At 39.2% G+C, this 22,410-nt stretch overlaps 1 protein-coding gene across 1 annotated transcript in view; it reads left to right on the forward strand.

The window, feature by feature from the left end:
* The window catches only part of LOC113668478 (titin), a 58,885-nt gene continuing 36,475 nt past the window's right edge, over positions 1-22,410 (forward strand). Inside the window, exons 1-29 of the mRNA XM_027184375.2 lie at positions 1-265; positions 478-544; positions 2,626-2,710; positions 3,865-3,906; positions 4,723-5,049; positions 5,483-5,803; positions 5,971-6,303; positions 6,629-6,934; positions 7,164-7,490; positions 7,811-8,146; positions 8,967-9,290; positions 9,677-9,976; positions 10,926-11,276; positions 11,583-11,710; positions 12,155-12,362; positions 12,742-13,044; positions 13,290-13,637; positions 13,987-14,319; positions 14,676-14,981; positions 15,567-15,878; positions 16,988-17,317; positions 17,806-18,135; positions 18,258-18,593; positions 18,760-19,089; positions 19,289-19,618; positions 19,968-20,297; positions 20,534-20,863; positions 21,036-21,362; positions 22,013-22,342. Of these exons, the coding sequence (XP_027040176.2) occupies positions 228-265; positions 478-544; positions 2,626-2,710; positions 3,865-3,906; positions 4,723-5,049; positions 5,483-5,803; positions 5,971-6,303; positions 6,629-6,934; positions 7,164-7,490; positions 7,811-8,146; positions 8,967-9,290; positions 9,677-9,976; positions 10,926-11,276; positions 11,583-11,710; positions 12,155-12,362; positions 12,742-13,044; positions 13,290-13,637; positions 13,987-14,319; positions 14,676-14,981; positions 15,567-15,878; positions 16,988-17,317; positions 17,806-18,135; positions 18,258-18,593; positions 18,760-19,089; positions 19,289-19,618; positions 19,968-20,297; positions 20,534-20,863; positions 21,036-21,362; positions 22,013-22,342 (8,068 nt within the window). The 5' untranslated portion in view covers positions 1-227. The remainder of the gene's footprint in view (positions 266-477; positions 545-2,625; positions 2,711-3,864; positions 3,907-4,722; positions 5,050-5,482; positions 5,804-5,970; positions 6,304-6,628; positions 6,935-7,163; positions 7,491-7,810; positions 8,147-8,966; positions 9,291-9,676; positions 9,977-10,925; positions 11,277-11,582; positions 11,711-12,154; positions 12,363-12,741; positions 13,045-13,289; positions 13,638-13,986; positions 14,320-14,675; positions 14,982-15,566; positions 15,879-16,987; positions 17,318-17,805; positions 18,136-18,257; positions 18,594-18,759; positions 19,090-19,288; positions 19,619-19,967; positions 20,298-20,533; positions 20,864-21,035; positions 21,363-22,012; positions 22,343-22,410) is intronic.

Genomic DNA, 22,410 nt, shown 5'->3' on the forward strand with positions numbered 1-22,410 from the left:
GAAAGCGAGTTTTGTTTGGAGATGAGCAATGGCATTGCTGAACTGTCCTAAAACAAGATCGAAACTCCAAACTTTTTACCGCGTTTCACTTTGATTTTGCGGTGGAATTCAACAGGAAATCGAACTGACGACTCCCGAGACGAAATTTCGTAACTCGGTTTAAATAACGTGGCAGAACACCGTGGACAGTTTCGCATTTGTGCGACAGTGCTGACTTTTCGCATAATATGAGGCAGTATTTGAGGATAAGCTCCATTGCATACAGGTAAGGAAGCATTCCTACAATACAATACAATACAAAGACTTTATTTAAACACGATAATTGTTAAAGCGACTACACGCTTGACAAGTATCTGGTTTGTTATGATCACTATTAATGCGAACACCAACATCGATCGAGCGTCTTGGTTGTAATCGCTGATGAAAGTGGTGTGAGACTAATTAAGACGAATTCTCTTCTTTGCTTCGTTTCTTTAGATCTCAGACATGTGTTCTTATCTTTGCCGTCGTCTTCAGTTGCGTTATACGCTCAGGACAACAGGAGGTCAGCTTGAATTTTGCATGCGATTGTTGCATATACAGTGCATGATTATTGTCTTTTTAAATTACCAACGTGAAGTACGAGGAGCCATGTTTTGATACGACAAGCGCCTGTAACCCATGTTGACTCTTTTTGACATGAACGGATGACTGGTTTCGTGACATTTGAAGTGTTCTTCGTCTTAAGTGTTCTGCGTATGATTTTCAAATGTAGTGGATAAGTGCTATGAGAAAGAAAACATGAAAATAATATTTAAAAACCTCTACTTAGGGCAAGGTCGTAAGCCGCTGAGAAGGTAATAAAACATATGCTAGAATTTCTTAAGCTTAAACATTTTTCGCGTTGATGTGGGGAGAACCAGAAATTTATCTCTGTTTGTTTTGCTGTAACCAGAAGATTAAGACGATAGGTGCTTTAAAGCGAAGTTAATAGAGTTAAAAATTTAACGTCATTTGTCATTTCGCCCTGCAACAATAATGGTCTCACTGATGAGGTGGAATGGAGTTTGAGATTTTAGTTTTTCCAACATACACAGAGGCCATATTACAAGACATGAAAATTTTTATTGAATTTTGTTTTTGTCGGATAAATTGGCGCACTTTTTTGAAAAAAATTCTATCATTCAAAGTTCATCAGAGGTGGGGGCTGCTAACGTGGCACACTTGTTTATTGAGACTATCAAATGCTTACAAGTACTCAAGTTTGGTCATATCCAATTTGAGCACAATTGTTGCAAATTAGAAATAACCAGAAATCGAAAATCTTAAATCAGTGAGCAATGTTACAATCTTTCCGAAAATTCCGGTGAAGCGCTGGTTTTTTGTTGTGAGATTACGACAAATTGTATGTTTAATCACACTTGTAAAGAAAGTCAACCGACGATTTAGAAGTGTGCTTTTACGTGTCGAGACACGGGCACTCTGTGTAATTTAAATTAGATGTGCAATAATTTTCAATTGATTTTTTTTACGCCAGTTTGCGCAACATTTCTTGGGAAACTTATGTTTAACGATTCTCTACCTAAGTTATTGCAATCTAAGTTTTAAAGAAAACGTATTTTAAAAATTCCCAGCGTTATAATATTGATACTCTGGTGTATGTGGCATGATCGCAACATATGTCCAACCATATGCTCGTACCCTCTCCAAAATACATTGCGAGAACTTTGTCTTTTTTCGGCGAGATCTTGGTCGTTATCTAGATCTTTCTTAAATGCTGGCGCCTATTTCAGTTAATTAACATGATACTTTAGTAGCTTTATCCTTATCAAGAAGCCCTTTCTGTACATTAACCATGAAATGTCTGGATAAGATTGATTTGACGAAAAACGTTTCATAACTTAATTCCCTGAGTAATTAATAACTGCCGCTCACCCACTCAACACAGTTTTTGATAGGCAGCCAAACTTCATAAGTGGATGGTAAATGTTTCTGATGTAGTTTTTATTTTGATACTTGATATGGACTTAATGTCGCATATGGCAGTCTGCTTCATTCTTTTTAAGCTTGGTAGGAGCACGCTATCCTAGGTAATCATAACAAACCCAACAGAGGCTGTCATTTACGGAATTTTAAACAATTCCGCAATTGTCAATTTACTGTCTTGCGGTCACAGACCGCATTGATCGTCGGGCGATCAATTTTATTTTCTTCGCAAGTTGGTAAGTGGAAAACTCAAAATCGTGTGATAGTGGCTTCATGAAACAAAATGAGAAAAGCACCGACAACGTTTTCGCTAAATTTAAAAAGGAAAGCTAGGGAAATATTTTGTGGAAATGTAGTAGTTTTTTTAAACTAACCCTCCAAGTAAAGGTTCTCTTTAATCAAGAAATAAAACAAATTAGCTCCCTTTGAAGCCAGCCTCCAGCACATATCAGATAGGGTCAACGTTTGAACAATCCATAATAAACATACCATACATTCCCTATGTTTCAATCGGTCATGAATAATTTTAGTTTATAAGTTTAGTTTCATAACAAGCAAACGAATTTTATCAGATTTAATCTGGCCAGCAGATAATCAACTGTCATTCACTGAGATCACTTAGTTAACTTGACAAAAATTTTCGTTAATTTTATTCTTTAGGTGGAGGATCCTCACTCCTTTACTACATTACTTCAAGTTTTGGAAGATGACGATATAAGGGAGAAAAGAGCGATCGAGCAGGATGGTAAAACTTCAATACTTTAAATTTCTCTGTCTGCTTACTTTATCTTTAATTTATTACAGCAATACACCGTTTTTTTATCAATTTACCGGCGCAATAACCCTCGCATGATGTTGGGAGAAAACGAGAAACCTCTGACGAGTTTGGCTGGTGAACTTTTTTCGTGTTCTCCAATTTTTAAACCGTTAAACCGATAGAAAGTGCATTCTATTGCTGGTGCAATAAACGACAGACGTCCAATCAGGGCGTTCGCAGAAACTGCTGCTTTGGAGCAGTTGATTGTGTAATGCCAAATGGACTTTAAAGCCCGCGATTTTCGAAAACGATTTGAATTCTGTTCGTTCTTTGATTTGACCTCCGTCAAACCCTGAATGTTATTTAAAATAGAAGCTAAATTCGCCTTAGATGTGGAAAATTAACGAGAAATCTTATTGTGATCACCGCATCAGCTGTTGAAAAATTTTTTAAGTTGCCTGATCGACAGAGTATAGTAGAGTAGTAACTCGTTTTTTTCTCTAAAAAAAGGTATATTTAGATTCACTGGTAGAGTGAAAAGATCTTTTTCTAATAGTGTTAAGTCGGACATTGAAAAAGGATCTATTCAGAAATCATCGAGCCTTAGCTGGTAGAAAAAATATAATGAAAACAAGTAGGTACACTGCATGAATACTGATTTATATCGAATCAGCCTAAAAATATCTTTTTTCGACTGAACCATTGAGTTTTCGATCTTGGTACTGATCAATATGTTCGAAGGGTGAGTGCTGTACTTCGTGGTTTCTCCAAGCAGTTTTAATCTCTATTCATGTGCGAAGACATTTTATAAGAGCTCCACGCACGCATTCTTAAACCGGAACCACAACACTTCGGTTGCGTTAGTCAGATTTCTCCAAAGCCCGTGCCTGTTCCGCTGGACAAGGGTAGTGGAGGCTCCAAGCGACAGATTACCTAATATTCGTGAAAAGCATTTACACCACTTGATAAGTCTCTTTAAGATTGTGGAATTTTGAGGAAAAACAGTGACACTCGAATGGGAGGCATTCTTTCATTACGCTCGTACCGCTCATCAAGGACAGGAACGAGATCCTTGGTAGACACAAGAGAGTAATGTCGGATTAAGAATATTTTTACTGATAGCATCTTATTTTTGATTGTAGATGTTTTGGACGATGGCAGTGGAGTATCACCTAGCGGCAAAGGTAAGGTCACTTTCCTGCTGATACATTCAATGTAAATGTTATATTCCAGCTAGCTAATTTGATTGGACATGAAAATCATCTTAATTTTCCCGGACCCTCTTTAGAGTTGTTTCCAGGTAATTCAATCTGACGTCCATGTGATTATCGAGGCCAAGGTAATGGCTTGTCACGGTGTGCCTTTGTCTTTTTATTCAAGTTCCATCCAGCGTAAATGTACGGATGGTTTATCTTGTTTAATGGTTTGATTTTGCGAAAAACGTCGTTTCTTTCACCTTCCTATTTCTTGGGAAAGGAGGCTTTTGCGAGTCAAATAAAAAGTATTGTAGAAAATGGGAATCTTGCGGCGCATTTTCTTGAGCTACCTGTGTAATTTTATTAGTACTCTACGGCTTTTTAGGGTTAATTGGAGTTCTGGCGACCAGGAAAGATTTCTTCCTTGTCATCCTCTCGATCCTGCATAGTTACTTTTGATCTACAAGTTAAGCGCCTATGTCTCATCGAAAAAAGGAAACAATAAAGTATGCTGACTACATGAAAATCTTATGAAAGGAATGATATTACTCTATCCCTCCAACCTCTAGACCTGTTCTTGTCCTCCTGAAGATGAATTTACCAGGATAGCTACGCTGCAGTCGAAAGTGACAACGTAAACTAAAAGGAGACTTTTCACTTTCTATAAAAAGTCATCTAGGATTTCCTAGTCGTCGTCGTTGCTTTTTCTTTGTTTTAGTGAAAACTTGGTTTAACGATTATACTTGTACCACAGCTGTTAAATGGTGAATTTGCAACGGTGTTACATTATTATCCCTTATTTAGATTTACCTGTGATAGTGGAAAGTGAAGTAAAGAAGTTTGTGTTCAAAAAAGTCAGCAAAGTGTCTGTAGATGTCGGTTCCACCGTGTGGGCTGTAAGAGGAACTGAAATTACCGTGTCTTGTAGAGCGAGCTCCAATTTTGACACTCCTAAGATTTTGTGGTATAGAAACGGGGTTGTGATGACAGACAGATTTCGAGGGAGTGTGGCAGCAATAGACGGTATTTTAAGAATTCGCAGATTGACTCGGTTTAACGAAGACACCTATACATGTAAAGCTTCAAACACTGCAGGAGAAAGGAGAGCCTTATTCACCGCCAAGTTATTCGGTATGTGAAAAGTTTCTTATTTTGGAATTACTTGTAGTGACCATAATTGCCCTGAAGACGAAAGCCTCGTGTCATTCTTGCATGAGGGAAGAGATCAGAATAACTGAAAGTAATTGCAAAGTGTTATGAATATCAGCAGCGTGTTTTACTGTGGGTCTTGAGCATTTACGTGTTATTGGTAAAGATTTTTTTTTACAAGAATTCGTGTCGCAATATTTGTATGTCACTAATCTTAAGGCAATGTGTTTTAAAAAGCTATGGACTATAAATGTTATCTTGAAACAAGTATTTGACTTTTTAAACCTGCCGTGCGTCTTTTCATTGGACAGTTCCCCTTTAAGAACTCCTCACGAACCTCAAATACCTTAAAAAATATTTTAATAATGACATCGTCCCTTAGAGGGAAAAATTATTTTACCTTCATTTCTTTTAGATCCTTCTTTACCTACGATAATTACAGCCGAAGGTGACGTCTCATTTGGACCTAATGACAAAGAAGCAGAAATCACCATAGGGAGTGACGTCACGGTTTACCAAGGAGCGAGGCTTACTATACGTTGTCCTGCAGATGCAACAGTCCCTGTTGTAGTTTACTGGACAGCACAGGGTCGTTCAGCGGAGATTGGCAAAGCCGTAAAAGTTGGACAGGATCTTGTCATAACAGACATTGACCAGAGATATGCTTTGGAATACGAATGCAATGCCAGATCCAGTAGAGGGAAAGCCCAGGCAACCTCGACTGTTAGCGTTATAGGTACATACATATAATTCCATAACACATGTGACTTCAGTAAACGAGTACCATACATCAAGAATGCGAGTAAGCAATATGGGAGCAAACTTAGGTCTACTCAGCCACTTAAAATGTTGTTCACTATCTCTTACTTTGAGAGTTTTAACTCCTTTGTTTCTTTCTCGAAGCTCTGAATCCTCCCAAGATTCAAGCAGGAACAAAAGATATACGAGTCATCGACGAGAAAAACAAAGATGTAGAAATATACGTTGGAACGAAATTAACCGTCATCTCTGAGACCCAGGTGACAGTACGTTGTGTTTCAGCAATGGAGCCGTCCCCCGCCATAAGTTGGAAAATTCGTGGAAAAAAGCCTGGTTTGAAGAATGGTGTAACTATTAGTGAAGATAATTCTACTCTTACTATCAGTTATCCTGGAGTTGAGGACTCCGGGGATTATATGTGTACGGCCAGCAATAATGTTGGACAGGATTCCAAGTCTTCGAAGATTAATATTTTACGTAAGTGAACATAAATGAAATATCTCAAAGGCCTCAGTTCTGAGACAAGTTAAGTCTTCTCAAGGGAAGGTATCGACCTTAGAACTTTTCTCGGTTTTACTCTTAACCTTCACTTAGTTTGAGCGAATTGTTGCCTTATTTTTTCTCAGCGAAGATCTACATGACTTCATGCACGGATAGTTTGCCCGAGCAAACATAGCCGAGAGGAATGAACCATGTTACATTTATGCAGTTGTTAACATTTGCATCATTATGATCAGTTAGCAGGAATTTCTACGGTAAGAGTTATTTGAACAATAATTTTCATTGGCTTCCACCTGTACAGCTCCCGAACCTCCAACGATACGTTACTCTGACAGGAAAATAACTTCCCTTGGGCCCTCTGAGGTCATTGAAGCCACAATTGGCGACGAACTGATCTTGCTTGCTGGTGCAAGTATACTTATCACATGCCCCACATCTGGACTTCCTACTCCAACCGTACAGTGGAAGAAAGATGACAAAGACCTGGCAGAGTTTGGAAGAACACTGAAGATAAATAACGTCACTAAAATGGACACGGGAACCTTTACTTGTGAGGCGATGAACAGAGCTGGTCGAATCAGTCGAACCAGCAAGTTAACAGTGATTGGTAAGTTAGTTCAAGATGATTTTTCAGTCACTACCGCATTCCGGTGTTGACGGAAGCCTACACTTTGAGGATATTAAAAACGTGTCATTATTTAATGAACTGGTGTTTAGTCTCCTCGACTTGCATCGAGTTTTGTCTTTGCTGTTGACGAACGGCAAAGCCGAAAACATATAAAAGGTCGGGAAACAGAGATTCATACATTTCTTTGTTTTGATTTTTTTGTTAACAGCTTCTGAAAAGCCGCAGATTGAAAAATCGACGGGGCGGGTAACTGGTATAGCTATCGAGGAAGCAGTTGTTAAGATTGGCCAATATCTGCGAGTAGTGGAGGGTTTGATCGTTCGTGTAGTGTGTCAAGTCCGTGGATTCCCTACTCCTGAAGTTTCATGGTTTCTAAACGAGCGGATGCTGAAAACTTCAGGACGATTTCTGATTGACAGTCGTTCTAGCTCTTTGATTGTGAATGGTATACAGGCTCAGGATGCTGGTGAGGTGTCTTGTTTGGCTGAAAACAGCGCAGGAAAAGACACAGCATCCACTTTTGTCAGTATCATAGGTAAGTGCAGGTACATACATTATAGGCTCCGTTGTGAGTTAGTACCTGCGCTCACAGAACCATGAATCAATCTCTTCTTTGGTTTACGAACCGTTGCTTGTCCATCTTGACGAAGTACAACCGAGTGAATTTTAACATTATTTGGTTCATCCCAGTGACTCTGTTTGCCGCTGTAGATCAAACGGCATTCGTGCGAGGTTAATCAAATGATACGATAAGATATCCAAAGACGGTATCCATCGGTTGTGCGAAAACATTACGATCTCTTATGTAAGCTAAACTTGATCCAAAATGGGAAACTATGCTATTTTTTTGTTTAGGTAAAAGCGGTGCTGAAATTCAGTCCGGGAATAATTCTGTGAAGTCCATTGAAGGTCAAGGGGAAGTGAGCATTCAGATCGGTGACAGTTTACAAGTGTTATCAGGCTCAGATGTGTCTATTGACTGCCTGGCCAGTGGAACCCCTTCTCCAGTGATAAACTGGCGCTGGAATGAACGTCAAGTGTCTTCAACAGGACGATTTGTTATTAAAGAGATAGCTGGAGGGTCTCGTCTCATTGCGAGGAAGCTGACATTAGGGAGTGCTGGACAGTATCAATGCACTGCCTTCAACGTCGACGGTTCAGACAGAGTCACATCAACTGTAACTGTAATAGGTGTGTGCGAATTAAATATTTTGACTTAGCTGAATATCCTAGACCAAACATGTGCGCAGCTCTATTCTTTTACTAAGCGAAAAATTCAAAATGGTGGCGAAAAATGAATACTTACTTCGCTGTCTTGACGCATGCGTTTTCTTTCTACTGAAAACCTTGATTTCAGGGTTCATTTGTTCCTTTTGTTTCCAGTGGATCGGAAAGATAGTCAAGCACTTCGTAAATTGCCATACGTTTTCCCGTAGCTTTAAGGATTTTTCAATATTACCGGTTGAATCCTTAATAATGTGATAAAGATAAAGAATATGTTCAAGCTCAACGTGCGTATATCGAGTCATGGATGCACATGGGAAGTTTGGAGAGCACGAGGGAAGCATAGGAGTTGTTCGAGGTGCAGCAACTCTAACTCCCTGAGTACCCTCCAAACTTCCGAAGTTCTGAAAATTTGTACGTTTTTAAAATCAAAATTTTTTATTGAGCAATAGTTGTAGGAAATATCAACACTTATAAATAATATGAACCGTTTGAAAAAACGAATCGAAAACCTTACGAATTTCTTGCATTTACGTCGGAGACCCGTGTAGTAGATTTACCCTGCTTAAATTGTTGTTTACTAGATTATACGACCGGAAAATTGCGTAGCGTTGTGATGAAAATTCTGAAAATTGTACGATTTCAAAACAAAATCTTCTTATTAACAACACTCCAAAATAATATTTACCGTTCTAATGAAGAATCCCCAACGTTACAAAGCTTTAGTTGAAGTAAAAAAAAAACTCAGTCTTATTTTCAGCCAGTTGAAAATTTTCTTTTCTTACAGAGGCACTCGTGCCAAAAATTGAAGTCTCCTCCACTTCCGTCAAACAAATCGTCGACTTGAGCCTGGTCTCTGTTATAATTGGAACACGTGTTACTATTCTGCCCGGTGCGCCACTCGTGATCACGTGCCGCGCGTTTGCAATACCTAAGCCCACGATCAGTTGGCTGAGAAAAGGCAAAAAGATCACTTCTTCTGAAAGGTTCTCTATCAACAGCACAACTCTTGTCATTCACCGTACTCAGCGAGACGATAGCGGTTCTTTCACTTGCCTTGCCCAAAACACGATTGGAAAGGATTCAGCTTCTTCGATGCTTGACTTCATTGGTTAGTATTAAACACGCTGTCCAACAACTATATTTACAGATTCCTATTAGAGAAGGATAGCACTTTTGACGATAAAGAGTGTAAGGGTTAAGTTTGGCAGGTATATAGGTTGCGATTGAAAAAGTAGAGTCAATAATACCTAATACATTACGTTTCTATGACTAAAAGTACAGAACATTGTGGCAGTAAATTTAAGTGCATACTCGTGTTTCCTTGGTGTTACTTTTAACTCTGAGAACAATCCTTGCTGCCGTTTTCTGCAAGCAACATAGTTAATCGACTTCTGTCGATGGCAACACAGTCAGGATATTCTTTCATAATGTCAAGAAAACGTTCTTTTAATACATTGTGCCACATGTACGCGAGTAATTTCATGTTTTCTATAGAACCAATAAGCCCGAGAATCACGCAGACTGGGAAAGATTTAAAGATAGAACAATTTGTGAGACTGTCAGAGGCTGTAGGAGGTAATATACTATGTAGAGATGGCATATATTTGGAGTTGACGTGCTCTGTGGAGGGGTTACCTACACCAAAGGTAACTTGGTTGCGTGGGAGTACGAAGATTGGCACAGGTAGAAAGTTAAGCCTTGGAATTCTACAGGAGGAAAGCTCTGGAAATTATACCTGTTTGGCAGCAAATATTGCAGGAGATACGAGAAAAACAACTCGGCTGACTGTCAGATGTAAGTATAATATTGGATATAATTCTCATAGTGACAGAAATCTGTCTGTAAATTTCTTTTACTACCAGCAAATAGTAGTAAAAGATATTTAAATGTAACATTCTACGCATGATATTTGCCCACATGTCAACGTGAATCTCATTTTTCACTGCGACTCGTACTGTTACAAATCAAGTCTTGATATGAAATACAGGTTGGCTCATATTTTATCGTTGAGAAATGTTCTTTAAATTTTTATCAGTGGTACAATGAAAGCGTAATATTCCTTTTCATTTCGTGATTCAAGCCCCAGTTCACGCGATTTAGGCAATTGTTAACAAATATTTACCGATCATATTAAAAAAACTTTCCTGAAAAAGATTAAAAGTCTGCATGGAGAGGCAAAAATATATTTTACTTGTAATCTTGCGCTGGTTATATTTCGAGGAAAATATAAGGAACATCTCTGATAGTTTTGAAGGTCCGTTGTACAATCGAGCAACTGCGCGTAGACTGAATAACCAGTTAAAATTTTGACTATGTTTCATCTTTGTCAATCTATGGCCAATTGTTCACAAGCATCCAGCTCTTTTAACATTTTTGTTCTGTACGTTAAAGGTGATGGGAAAATGCGGGATTGCAATGGGATAATTACTTTCTTTGTGCGAAAAAGACCAATACTCAAAGCGGAAGCGTGAACATCATTATTATGAGTTATAAGTGTCTACTATGTACTGTAATATCTGACTGCGATGCATATAAAGATGTATTGTTGATAATCTGCAACCGTGCCCCAGAGGGCACGGATAGCCCGTTCCTAATTCAATTTTTCATAACCTGAGCAACCAATAGGGAACGCTAGAATTTAGGTTTTGTTTCCTCGGAATTATCATTATAGATTTTTTTGTACGTAGAGTCAGTGATCACATGGATAACTATGTTCACTCGTTTTAATTAAATTTCTCTCTAGCATCAATTCCACCTGTGATTCAATCAGACAAAAAAGTTTTAAAATCGTTTGAGGAGGGCATGTATCTTACGGTAAACATTGGAACGAGGTTACAAGTTATACAAGGGACTAGAATTGATCTTATCTGTCGTGTTACGGGATTCCCAACTCCTCGAGTAAATTGGGTTAAAGGAAATGTTCGCCTTGAGCAAAGGTTTGAAGGTCAGGGATTATTCATCGTTCCTTATGACGGTACTGTCAGCACACTTCGCATCAGGGGATCACAACCGGCCCAAGAAGATGAGGTCTATGGCTGCACTGCATATAATGCGGGAGGATCTGTCACGGCCTTCTCTTACGTCACATTTTATGGTATGAGACTATATCGAGTCCATTTTACATGGTAATATAACTACCGCATGGCTATAAACAAAACAGAACCCGAGATCACGAAAAGAGATTTAAAACTTCAAATACCCATAAAAGTTTGATTCCTGAGGATGTTGTACATCAGTCACCGTCACCCAAATCATTCTTACACCTGAATGCTCACATAATACGAATGACTCATACTTACAGAATTAAACCGTTTACTTCAAAACAAAGAATTTTGGATTCTCTCTAGAAATGCCCTGAATAGTGTTTACAGTGATTGCGTTATACTTGTTTCTATTTTAGAGCGTGTTCCACCTTCTATAAAATCCACCTGGGTTACTGGGTCAGTTGGTATCAAAGTGTCGCTAGAATCCAGGGACCCAATCAAGTTGGTGATCGGAGACAGTTTGCAGGCGTTCACCAAAACTAAGGTATAATATGCTATGGGAAACAAACTCCATTTTTTTTTAACACTAGATGACATATTTGTAATTTTTATTGGACGTCTTTAATTTTGTCATAGGGAACTAGTCTGTTTTGTTCACAGATTTAAAGATAAAGTTGAACTTAACTGAGATCTTAAAACGTGGGAAACTGTGATATCTCAACCAGGAATTCTAATTGTCTTGTCCAAAAAATTCGTTTTCGAGTCCTTTTCTGTTACTTTTGTTTAATGCGGAATAACCTTAGATGAATTGACAGACAGCTGCACAACACTATGTCATTAGATCAAATTAATCCTACCTCCTCGAAACTTTCTCGGAAATAAGCTTCATGATGGAAAACTTTATTGTGATCAGCAGTCCATTGTAGCAGAACGTTTCCAGATTGTTTACACACTTTGCCATGGTTCTAACATTACGATGATTCTGTAGGTGACAATTGAGTGTCCAGTGTTTGCCATACCATTAGCGGATGTGAAGTGGACCAAAGACGGAGGATCTTTACCTAGTAAACACAAAGTGAATGGTACTAATTTGGTGCTCAGTGAGGACAGTGGTACATCCGATTCGGGACGTTATTTATGTGCTGCTACTAACCCCCTAGGAAGAGACGCCTCTTATTCTGTTATAACTCTTATTGGTGAGTTAACCCTTTATACTCCAACATCAGTATTCATATTATCCTCACTATTTTCTCTGCATTTCCTAAGGTGCTGACATGGAGAATTTGTTTTATAATCAAGAGTTTCTTTAGTTGGTGATCATTTCCTAGACTCTTGTGACCTTAATGTGTGATTCAGGGGGTGATGTTGAAAGGAGAAATTAGATGCTGGTCACTCTGGAGGTGAAAGGGTTAATCATCGCTTTCATAAACATAACGGTGGGCTTATTTTACTGATTCTACCATTGAGAATAAATATTCCGATAGCCGTTATACATCCATATTTTAGACAGACTGTTGGGCCTTTTGATTAACCAGTCACTCATTTTCATACTTGATTTATTTTTCTTACCTCCAGAGCCTACTGCACCAAGTATCATAACAAGTGAATTATCTCTAGAACTGAGTAATGCAGTGAACTATAGAGCAACAGTTGGTACCAATATAACCACTGTCCTTGGCAACAACATCACATTTGTTTGCATTGCGGAAGGCCTTCCTAGCCCCACTGTCACTTGGTGGAAAGGAGACCTCGATTTAAATAGTACTCAGACTTCACTCGTTGTAACTGCTGGTGATACAAATGCAACTGGGGCGTATTCCTGTAAGGCGACTAATCTGGCAGGCTCCATAACAACCAGCTCGGTTGTTGCTGTCCTTGGTTAGTAGCAATTTATAATTTGTGGAGATAAAAGATGTGTAAGGAATACCTCGTTAAATGTAAAGTAGTTTTAAAGAACTATTTCATCTAAGAGAAGGCTTAAATGTTTTATTAATCCAGTGACATTTTCTCTCTAAATTAATGTACCAAACTGTGGCAAAAAGACGGTTTGAGCCATAACGTTAACGTTAAATTGTTGCAATGGCCTAACAACCTACCTTCAAAACATTAATGATAACTTTTAGATCGCATCGCACCAGAGAGAGCAACAGTGCCTCGCATCATAACCACGCGAGAAAACCAGGAGGAATTTGGAGATCAGAGAACAGTTGAACACCTTGTTGGAGGTAATGTCACCATTTTAGAGGGAAGGAACCTTTTGCTAAGATGCCCGGCCGAGGGATTACCACAGCCATCCACCTCTTGGCTTTTTAATGGTATTCCTGTTGTAGTCAGTGATACTCTTCAGTTTGATCAGGACACAGGAGATTTGAAAATTATTGAGATGAGTCAAGAAGACGTGGGAGAGTACTCCTGTGTGGCTACCAATATCGCAGGAGAAGCTGTAGAAACGTCCTACGCAACTGTTATTGGTGAGTTAATATATGGTCATCTGGCAGTACGCTTAGAGCTTGATCAACATACAATCTCTCGTGACTCTTAATTTGCAGACGCTTGGATCTAGATCTTACTGATATGTCAAATTGATGAAGTTACTCACATTTTTTGGCTCAGCGTGCGATTGAGAAGCTTTAATCTTTGTCAGAAACGGAATGTGTTGTCGTGGGCTAAATTTCTTTATATTGCGTAAATAATGTCGGGTTAAAGAAGGTGGAATGCGGCCTTTAGAGTTAGCATTTAACATTGGGCAGTGTACATGACATACTTTCGGTCCTGCTATGCACACAGAAAGAGACTTTGTTTTCTTTTTCTTTCATTCAGAGCCAACTTTCCCGAAAATTGACTCGTCGAACATTTCCATAGAGGTGTTTGATCCTACTCGACAGCCAATAACTGTAAAGATTGGAAGTAAAGTAACAACATTGACTGGAACACCCGTCATTATTACTTGTGACGTCTCTGGATTTCCTGACCCCAAGGTTGCTTGGGTTAAAGGGTACAACCCCGTCACGAGCTCAAACACGGAACGCTTGTTTTTAAGTGAAAACAGAATAAGCTTGTTATCATCTGGTGTGTCTGACTCAGGTCTGTACATGTGCACTGCCTCAAGCCCCGGCGGACAAGCAGCTGCAGTCTCCAATATTACGTTCGTTGGTAAGCAGGGTTAAAGAAAAATTACAGTCCCTTTTTTAGCGGAAAAGAGAGCGAGTGCAAAATGAAGGAAATGTGTAAAATGCGGTACACATCAAGTTCTATCAGTGTGTCAGGCACGGAACACCACCGTCAATGAAGTAATTCCGATGCTCTGAAACTGTTGGTATAATTTCGCTATATTTTTTGATCAGTTTATCAAGTACAGCCCTGTTTGACATATTTTTATAAAACAGTAACGAAAAAACGCAATCATTTCTAGAAAAAAGACTAAATTGACTTTTCACTGACTTAAAGCCGTCCAGTAATTTTAGGTTGTTTTGACTTCACTTCTACTAACTTTTCACTATTTTCACCAGAATCCGTGAAGCCAAGAATTCTTTTCGCGACAAGAGAACGGGAACTACTTGATCGTGTCTCACTGAAAGTATTAATTGGAGAAAAGTTAACGGTTCTTGATAAAAGTAATATAACAATAGAGTGTGCTGCCACTGGGGCACCCACGCCAACGCTGTCCTGGAGCAAAGATAACATAAAACTGGAAAATTCGCAATCAAGTCTCCTGCTACTGAGCAATGTTGAACTGAAGGATGCAGGCCGTTACACTTGCACAGCGGAAAACTTCTTAGGCTTTGTAAGCTATTCAACAGTGCTGTCTGTGAGAGGTAAGGGCTTGTTTCCAGACAAGCAACAATTGATAGATAGTTAAGGAAGCTTATTTACAACCCAATATGTTTCGAAGTTAACTTTCTTCGTCCTATTTCAATCAACATAAGTTGAGTTTTCCTTTTAGTCATATGATCTCAGTAGTTTTCTGTCAAAAGGTGACTGAAGACACTTGTCCGATACAAATCGCCCAAATGTTGTGCTCGCAGAGCTCTCAGAGAGCATAGGAACAAATTGTCTTTGTTTACAGAGTGAAAAGGCGTTTCCCATGCAGATTTAAATGAAACAGTGCCTTTTTTGTTGTTATTTCACGTTTTACTAACGTCAGTTATAGCTGTTGTACGCAGTGGATCACTAACGGAATAATGTATTCCTGCAGATTTTGAATGGCGCCCTTCTTTAAGACCGACCAACATCTTTCTGAATAATTTTTTTGCAGGGATATTTCACGCTTTATTCGACATTTCCGGCTTAGAAATTTAACAGTTAACAGCTCCCCACATATGCAAAGACTTGCCCACGCAATTTGATGAAATCCAGAGTCATGCAAGCTCTCGATAATCATTTTGCTTGTTTTTGATCAGGTGGTGAAAAGCCGTCAATCAGGTCGAAGAGTCATGTGGTGCTCGTCGATGACAGGATCACAGCCATAACACTTGACGTTGGTAGTAATCTTACTTTGGTTGCTGGCTCGACTGTCACTGTGTTATGTGAAGTCCAAGGAGAACCTACGCCTGCCATCAAATGGTATCAGAATGGAAATCATATTTCTAGCAATGTGAACAAGACTTCGTTGAGTGTAGGCGACCCTGTTCGAGTCAATCTGCAAACCGTGACATGTACCGGTGACAACATTTTAGGGACAGCGTCAAAGTCGAGTTACTTTACAATACTTGGTGAGTAATCACTTTCTTAATGTGCAGTATCTCTTGAAATGAACTGAGTGCAAATACCCGGAACAAATAAGGTAAATGTCTTGGAAACAATGCCTTGTAGAACTTAAGCAGCAAATCACACTTTCTTTCGGTTTTCCGAGTAATAACCCACCCGGGATGGAAGGAGAATGAGTGGAAAGTTGGTCAATCACGAGCCAAACAAAGTCGAGTAATTTCAGTACAGACTTTTCGACTGTTCTATTAAGATCTCAAGTGAGTTATAGGGTTGGTAAACCGATAGATAATTCGGTCTGCTGCTTTTTTATAACAGCGGAACTTTTATCGATACAATGGACGATAGTTGTTTTTACCGATCAGAATGCGGGTAGTATCTCAATTAATTTTTAAATCGAAAGAAGTTTTAGCTTTTTCCCCAGGCTATGAGTATTTCTTTTAAAACTACTTAATGATTGCATGCTCGGCCAAATCTGCTATTAAAGTAACTTATTTACGTTTCTGATAGACTCAAAGACTTTATAAAATGTTACTTCTTTGAGTTTCGTAAGTCAGTTAGTAAACCACGCAACTACTGTCTGGGAGGCACAGGTTTAAATCCCATCCAAGCATGAATTTTTCAAGCTTCGTTATTTCCTTTTCTGATTGACTCAGAGACTGTTGACAAAATGTTTCTTCTCTGAGCTTCGTAGCTCAGTTGGTAAAAGCGCCCAATTAGTATCTGGGAGGTACAGGTTTTAATCCTATTAAAACATGAATTTTTCAGGCTTCGTTTCTGCAGTTGCTTTAAATGGCGTGGGATTACCACTCCTTTACTTGGATATAATCCGCGGATCGATATATCATTCATTTTATTTAATTGTGCTTAATACTCAGTCATTAACACAAGACATCAAGTCAAGTATTTAAAGACTCAGAGTTCTTCTCTTGTAAGATTTAAAAACGTTTTATGCTACAAAAAAGGATGAACCAAATCACAAATAACACTGGGAATATTATTCGTCGTGCAATTGCTCAGTGTAGAGGTCATCAAGTCAAGTCAAGTCAGTGTAGCGGTCCGTCAAGTGCACATTCAATGTTCAACTATTAAAATATGGACTCGTTCTATTGCACAGAGCCTTCCAAGCCGCAAATTATGGTAAACGAGGGGAAGAAAGTTATCGAAGCACAGAACCGAAGTTCCCAAGTACTAATCATCGGCGATGACCTTATAGCCCTTACCAAGACAAACATTACCATTTCTTGTCCAACTAGCGGCGTACCGAGACCAAGTATCACCTGGACAAAAGATGGAAGAATACTGCGTAATGATGGCAGGTATCAGGTTCAAAGGGATGGGTCACTGGTGTTTCATGAGGCTGATGAAAGGGATGGTGCTAGATACACATGTAACGCTGTTGGCGTTGATGGGCAAGACAGTGCATCCAGCATACTGCAAGTTGTTGGTAAGTAAGAACACACTAACTATTTGTAAGCACCTGATAAAGACTATGAGGGTTCTCTTTGATAGCGCCATAAGATATAATTTAAAAAAGTTTTGGTTGTTCATTTTCGTAAAGCACAAAATGATTGTAATTACGTTTGTCACACGATGTGAATTCTTCTGATGTGGGTCTCGACGTTTTCATTACATAGTTTTATTTATAGAGTTGTCAACTTACGAAGAATGATCCTCTGAAATTTTACCAACGAGTTGAAAAAGATAAACCGGTTTAAATGGACATTAAGAAATCTCCTTTGCAAAAAAGTCATGATAGTGGGAAAATAGAGGACTAAATCGTACTTCATACATGTTTAAAAACGCGCATGGATTAGAACAACTACCAGTGTATCTTACACGTCTGGTAGTGAATAGCGGTGGAAACTTACACAAGCCTCGATTCGCATTGATCGACACAACACACGAATCACGAACAGCCTTTTCGTTTTACAGAGCCGGCAAAACCTCTCATTCAGGTTCCCAAACGTGGACAAGAGCTCCCTATTGATGATGTCAGTTTAATAACTATGAACGTTGGTGATAACGTAACAGCAGCTTTAAACACTACCATCACAATCAGGTGTCCAGTTGATGGAGTACCAACACCAACTGTTACCTGGCAGAGAGATGGCGTAAATATTATCGGAGATGATTTGATTTCAATCGTGGATGACAACAGTCTGATAATGAAACAACCGATGGTACAAGACAGTGGTAATTACACCTGCACTGCTGAAAGCGAGTTTGGGAAAGATGAAGTATTTTCCAGCGTACGAATAATAGGTTAGTGTTATTCAGTCAATGTAGATCCAGTACGTAATGGATTGAAATATTATTAAATAAAATATGTATGGAGATTTTATTTCATCCATGGTATCAATCGTCTCTTGTTATCTTTTCATCAGAGCTTGTCAGACCAAAGATCAACATTGCACATAAGCCACAAATGATAGAAGCTCAAGACCGAGGTCCACTCATTCTGAATATTGGGGATAACGCGACAGCACTCACAAAAACAGCGATCGTCGTTCTTTGTCACGCCAGTGGTGTGCCAACACCTACTGTGACATGGACGAAAGATGGAAAGAAATTATCTCATGACGAGGGAAGCTCGAAAATAGTTAACAATGATGGTTCCCTACGGATTGTGTACTCAACAGAGTTTGACAGCGGAGAATACAGGTGTACCGCAACAAACATAGTGGGTGAAGAGGCTATGAAGAGCACAGTTCGGATAGTGGGTGAGCTTTTCTTTAACAAACGTAGCATCCTTTGTACAGTTATGGCCTAATGGTAGCCTTTGTAGAACGTCGTTTTTTGACTCCTGATTGCAGTGGACATTGCATAATGGGGAGTTTAATTTTTTCAGATTTGCGAATGTTCAAAACTTTATTGTTATTCTCACAGAACCAAGAAGACCAGTGATTGATGTACCCAAAACTGGTGAGGACGTTCCAGTAGGTGATGGCAGCCCTGTGATGATGAACGTTGGTGATAACGTAACAGCACCTTCAAACACAACCGTCACCATCAGATGTCCAGTTAGTGGAGTACCGACACCACGTGTTACCTGGAAGAAAAACGGAGTGGAAATTGAAGAAAGGAGGAAGACAAACATCGCTGCAGATAACTCCCTTGTGTTTCAATCAGCTGAAGTACAAGACAGTGCAAAGTACACATGTACTGCACAGAACAAGTTTGGGAAGGATGTTGTTTCCTCTGTTGTCGGAATAGTCGGTAAGCCCTCATTCTTCCTCTATGCGGTTCGTAACAGATTCTCAAACAAAGCGTGAAGTCTAAAGACAAAAAACAAAAATTCAAAGAACCTATGATTCAATCCTTTTCTCTTTAGGCATGGTTAAAAACGACTTCAAACATTTATCATACTTATGTTCCAGAGTTAACGAAAGTAAATGTATTCACTTCCATTTGCTAGGACACTCCAAGCCTGTGATAAGCGTTTCTGTTACTCAAAAGGCCATAGAGGCTCAAGACCGAAGTCCCATTACCTTGACCATCGGTGATAACGCGACAGCTCTTACTGATTCAAGTGTCACTTTACTGTGTCATGTCAGTGGTGTACCAAAGCCAATTGTCACGTGGACTAAATTTGGTCAGACAATAGCTACAGGGGGAAGGTACACAGTTCAAGATAACGGCGAGTTACTGATTGATGGAGCAAGGGAGAAAGATGAGGCTCATTACAAGTGTACTGCCGTGAACGTTGCTGGCCAGGATAGTGAATCCAGCTATATACGTGTTGTTGGTAAACGAACTTCTACTTCCATTTGGAAAACCATTGATCTTCAAAGTTGCCTTTATCCACAAACCCATATCAAAAGTTAAATAACTTTGTTTTCTTACCTTCGAGCATACCCGCACTATTTCACTTCCTCAAGTTTGTTTCTTTTATCAACAGAACCGATTAAACCAATTATCGAGGTCCCTGAAACCAGGAACGAATTCCTCTTTCATAGTGCTATCAACTTGTCATTATCGATGAATATGCATATATGTTCTCTGGTTGAATAAGACCTTTAACACCTGTCGTATCACGCGGCATCAGTGAACATTGAAAAAAATTGAGTCCCCTTAAAATTCTTATATTTGCACAGAACCAAAGAAGCCAAAGATTGAGGTCCCCCAAATTGGACGGGAGATTCCTGTTGGTGATGGCAGTCCGGTGTTCATGAACGTTGGTGATAACGTGACGATAGCTTCAAACACAACCATTACCATCAGGTGTCCTGTTAGTGGAATACCAAAAGCAACTGTTACCTGGCAGAGAGATGGATCACACGTTGCTGAGGGGGACAGATATTCTATTAAAGATGACAAATCTTTGGTTATCGAAGGAGAGTGGGTTGAAGAAAGGGCCAAATACACTTGTATTGTTCAAAGCAAATTTGGAATGGATGAAACCTCCTCTTATGTCATGATTATAGGTAACTTAAGTTTCCTTCTTCATTTGACCTGGTACCTGATGGGCTTTATTACGAATGAAAATAATTTAACTCTTTTTCTTCTCTCATCCATAACTGCGCCTCTAGCAAGTCAAAATGGGTTGGTTTGTCTACTGAGACTCGCAGGAAAAAATGTGTGAATGAAACTTTCATGAATGAAAATCATCATTGTCGGTGAAAGTAAAATCTGATTTAACAATGCTCTTATCCTTTGACAGAGCTATCAAAACCTGTCATCGTTATCCCTGGTGAGCCAAGGGCAATAGAAGTGAAAGACCAAAGACCCGTAATCATCAACATTGGTTATAACCTGACGGCACTTACCAATACAAGCATCACCATTCAGTGTCACGCTAGTGGTGTACCAAAGCCAAGTATCACGTGGGCAAAAGATGGGCAGAAACTTTCCGGCAGTGGTAGGTACACAGTTCAAGACGATGGCTCGTTGCTCATCAATAAATCTGACAAACAAGAGGCCGCCCGATACATTTGTACTGCAAATAATGTTGCCGGTGAAGACAGCACAGTCAGCACGGTTCAGATTATTGGTAAGAAAATTAGACAAAGCTTCTATAGATGTATTGTAGCATTATTAAGCGATCACAAGCTATAATTTAATTCTTTTTTTCCAGAAAATCGTTTTCTGTCACTTATGTTAATTCCTTTATTTAATTGTATTTCGAGTAATAAAATGTGTTGTCGTGTTACTAATGCAAACAGAGCCTAAGAAACCAATGATCGCGGTCTCTGGGACTGGTCGGGTGATTCCCGTTGGTGATGGCAGTCCAGTGATAATGGACGTCGGTGATAACGTAACAGCAGTTTCAAACACAACCATTACCATCAGGTGTCCGATTAGTGGAGTACCAACGCCAACTGTAACTTGGCGTAAGGACAACGTGCCGATTGTCGAAGAGGCGTTTTCCATCACGAGCGATTACCGTTTGGTCCTGAATGGTTTAGAAGCAGGGCACATTGCCAAGTATACATGTATCGCACAAAGCGAATTTGGCACGGATGAAACTTCTTCAGTTGTTCAGATACTAGGTAAATGATTACATAGAAAAAGTAATACGTAGGCAATTTTTTTAACGAGTGGCACACTCGGAAAACAAGCGAACAGTTTTCCGTAGTCTCGAAACACGTTTTCTCGTCCTAGAGCAATCAAGAGTGCTTTGTACTGATCCTTTGCTGTTCAAAGTTTTAGTAAACGAAAAAGCTGTCTCTGTTGCTGATTGATCTTGCTGCTCACTTCACATGTAAGAGATAAGGCACTTAAGCGTTATCTACAGAACTTTTCGCTGATTTAGATGTTTCAAGTATTGGATCATAACTATAATAGTCATTTTTTATGAAATGATTTTCTCGTCCTGTCTATTTTCTGTTACCATATTTGGAAGAAAGTTGCCTTGCAGTTTTTTGCGCCAATAAAAGTAAAATGAAATTGTAAGTATGACAAGTGTAGTTATTTGGCAACTTGCGTAAGTCCAGGTTAATTCCATTCCAGTGCTACCAGAAAGCCGGTACGTGAGAAAAAGTGACGCAATCAGTTTATAGGTGTAATATCTAGTTAATTAAGTATTAAGCTCAAAAATCCATGTAGTACGTTTGCTGATCAAAGCACTAAATTGAATGAATTCACACTCTTCCACATCTTTCGTGCAGTTTGGAAAAACAATACACATTTTATTTCGTAGAACGTTCACAGCCTGTCATTAGGATTCCAAGTAAACCAAAGATGGTTGAAGTGAAGGACAGAAGTCCTATCCTTTTGGAGATTGGTAATAACGTGACAGCACTTACCAACACAAGTATTATCATTAAGTGTCATGTAAACGGTGTACCAACACCGACAGTCACTTGGACAAAAGATGGCCTAAGGATCACAAGTAACGAAATCTACATGCTTCTGGCTGATTACTCGTTACGAATTCGTGAGCTTTACGAAATAGGCACTGCCCGATACACCTGCTCTGCAAAAAGTGTAATTGGTAAAGTCAGTGCATCCAGCACGGTTCTCATTGTTGGTAAGTGACTTAAGTAATGATGATAAGTTAAACCAATTAACTTTACAATAAGAACAGCCACCATATTT

Source organism: Pocillopora damicornis, chromosome 4 (assembly GCF_964200805.1).
Source record: "Pocillopora damicornis chromosome 4, jaPocDami1.2, whole genome shotgun sequence".
Lineage (NCBI taxonomy): Eukaryota > Metazoa > Cnidaria > Anthozoa > Scleractinia > Pocilloporidae > Pocillopora > Pocillopora damicornis.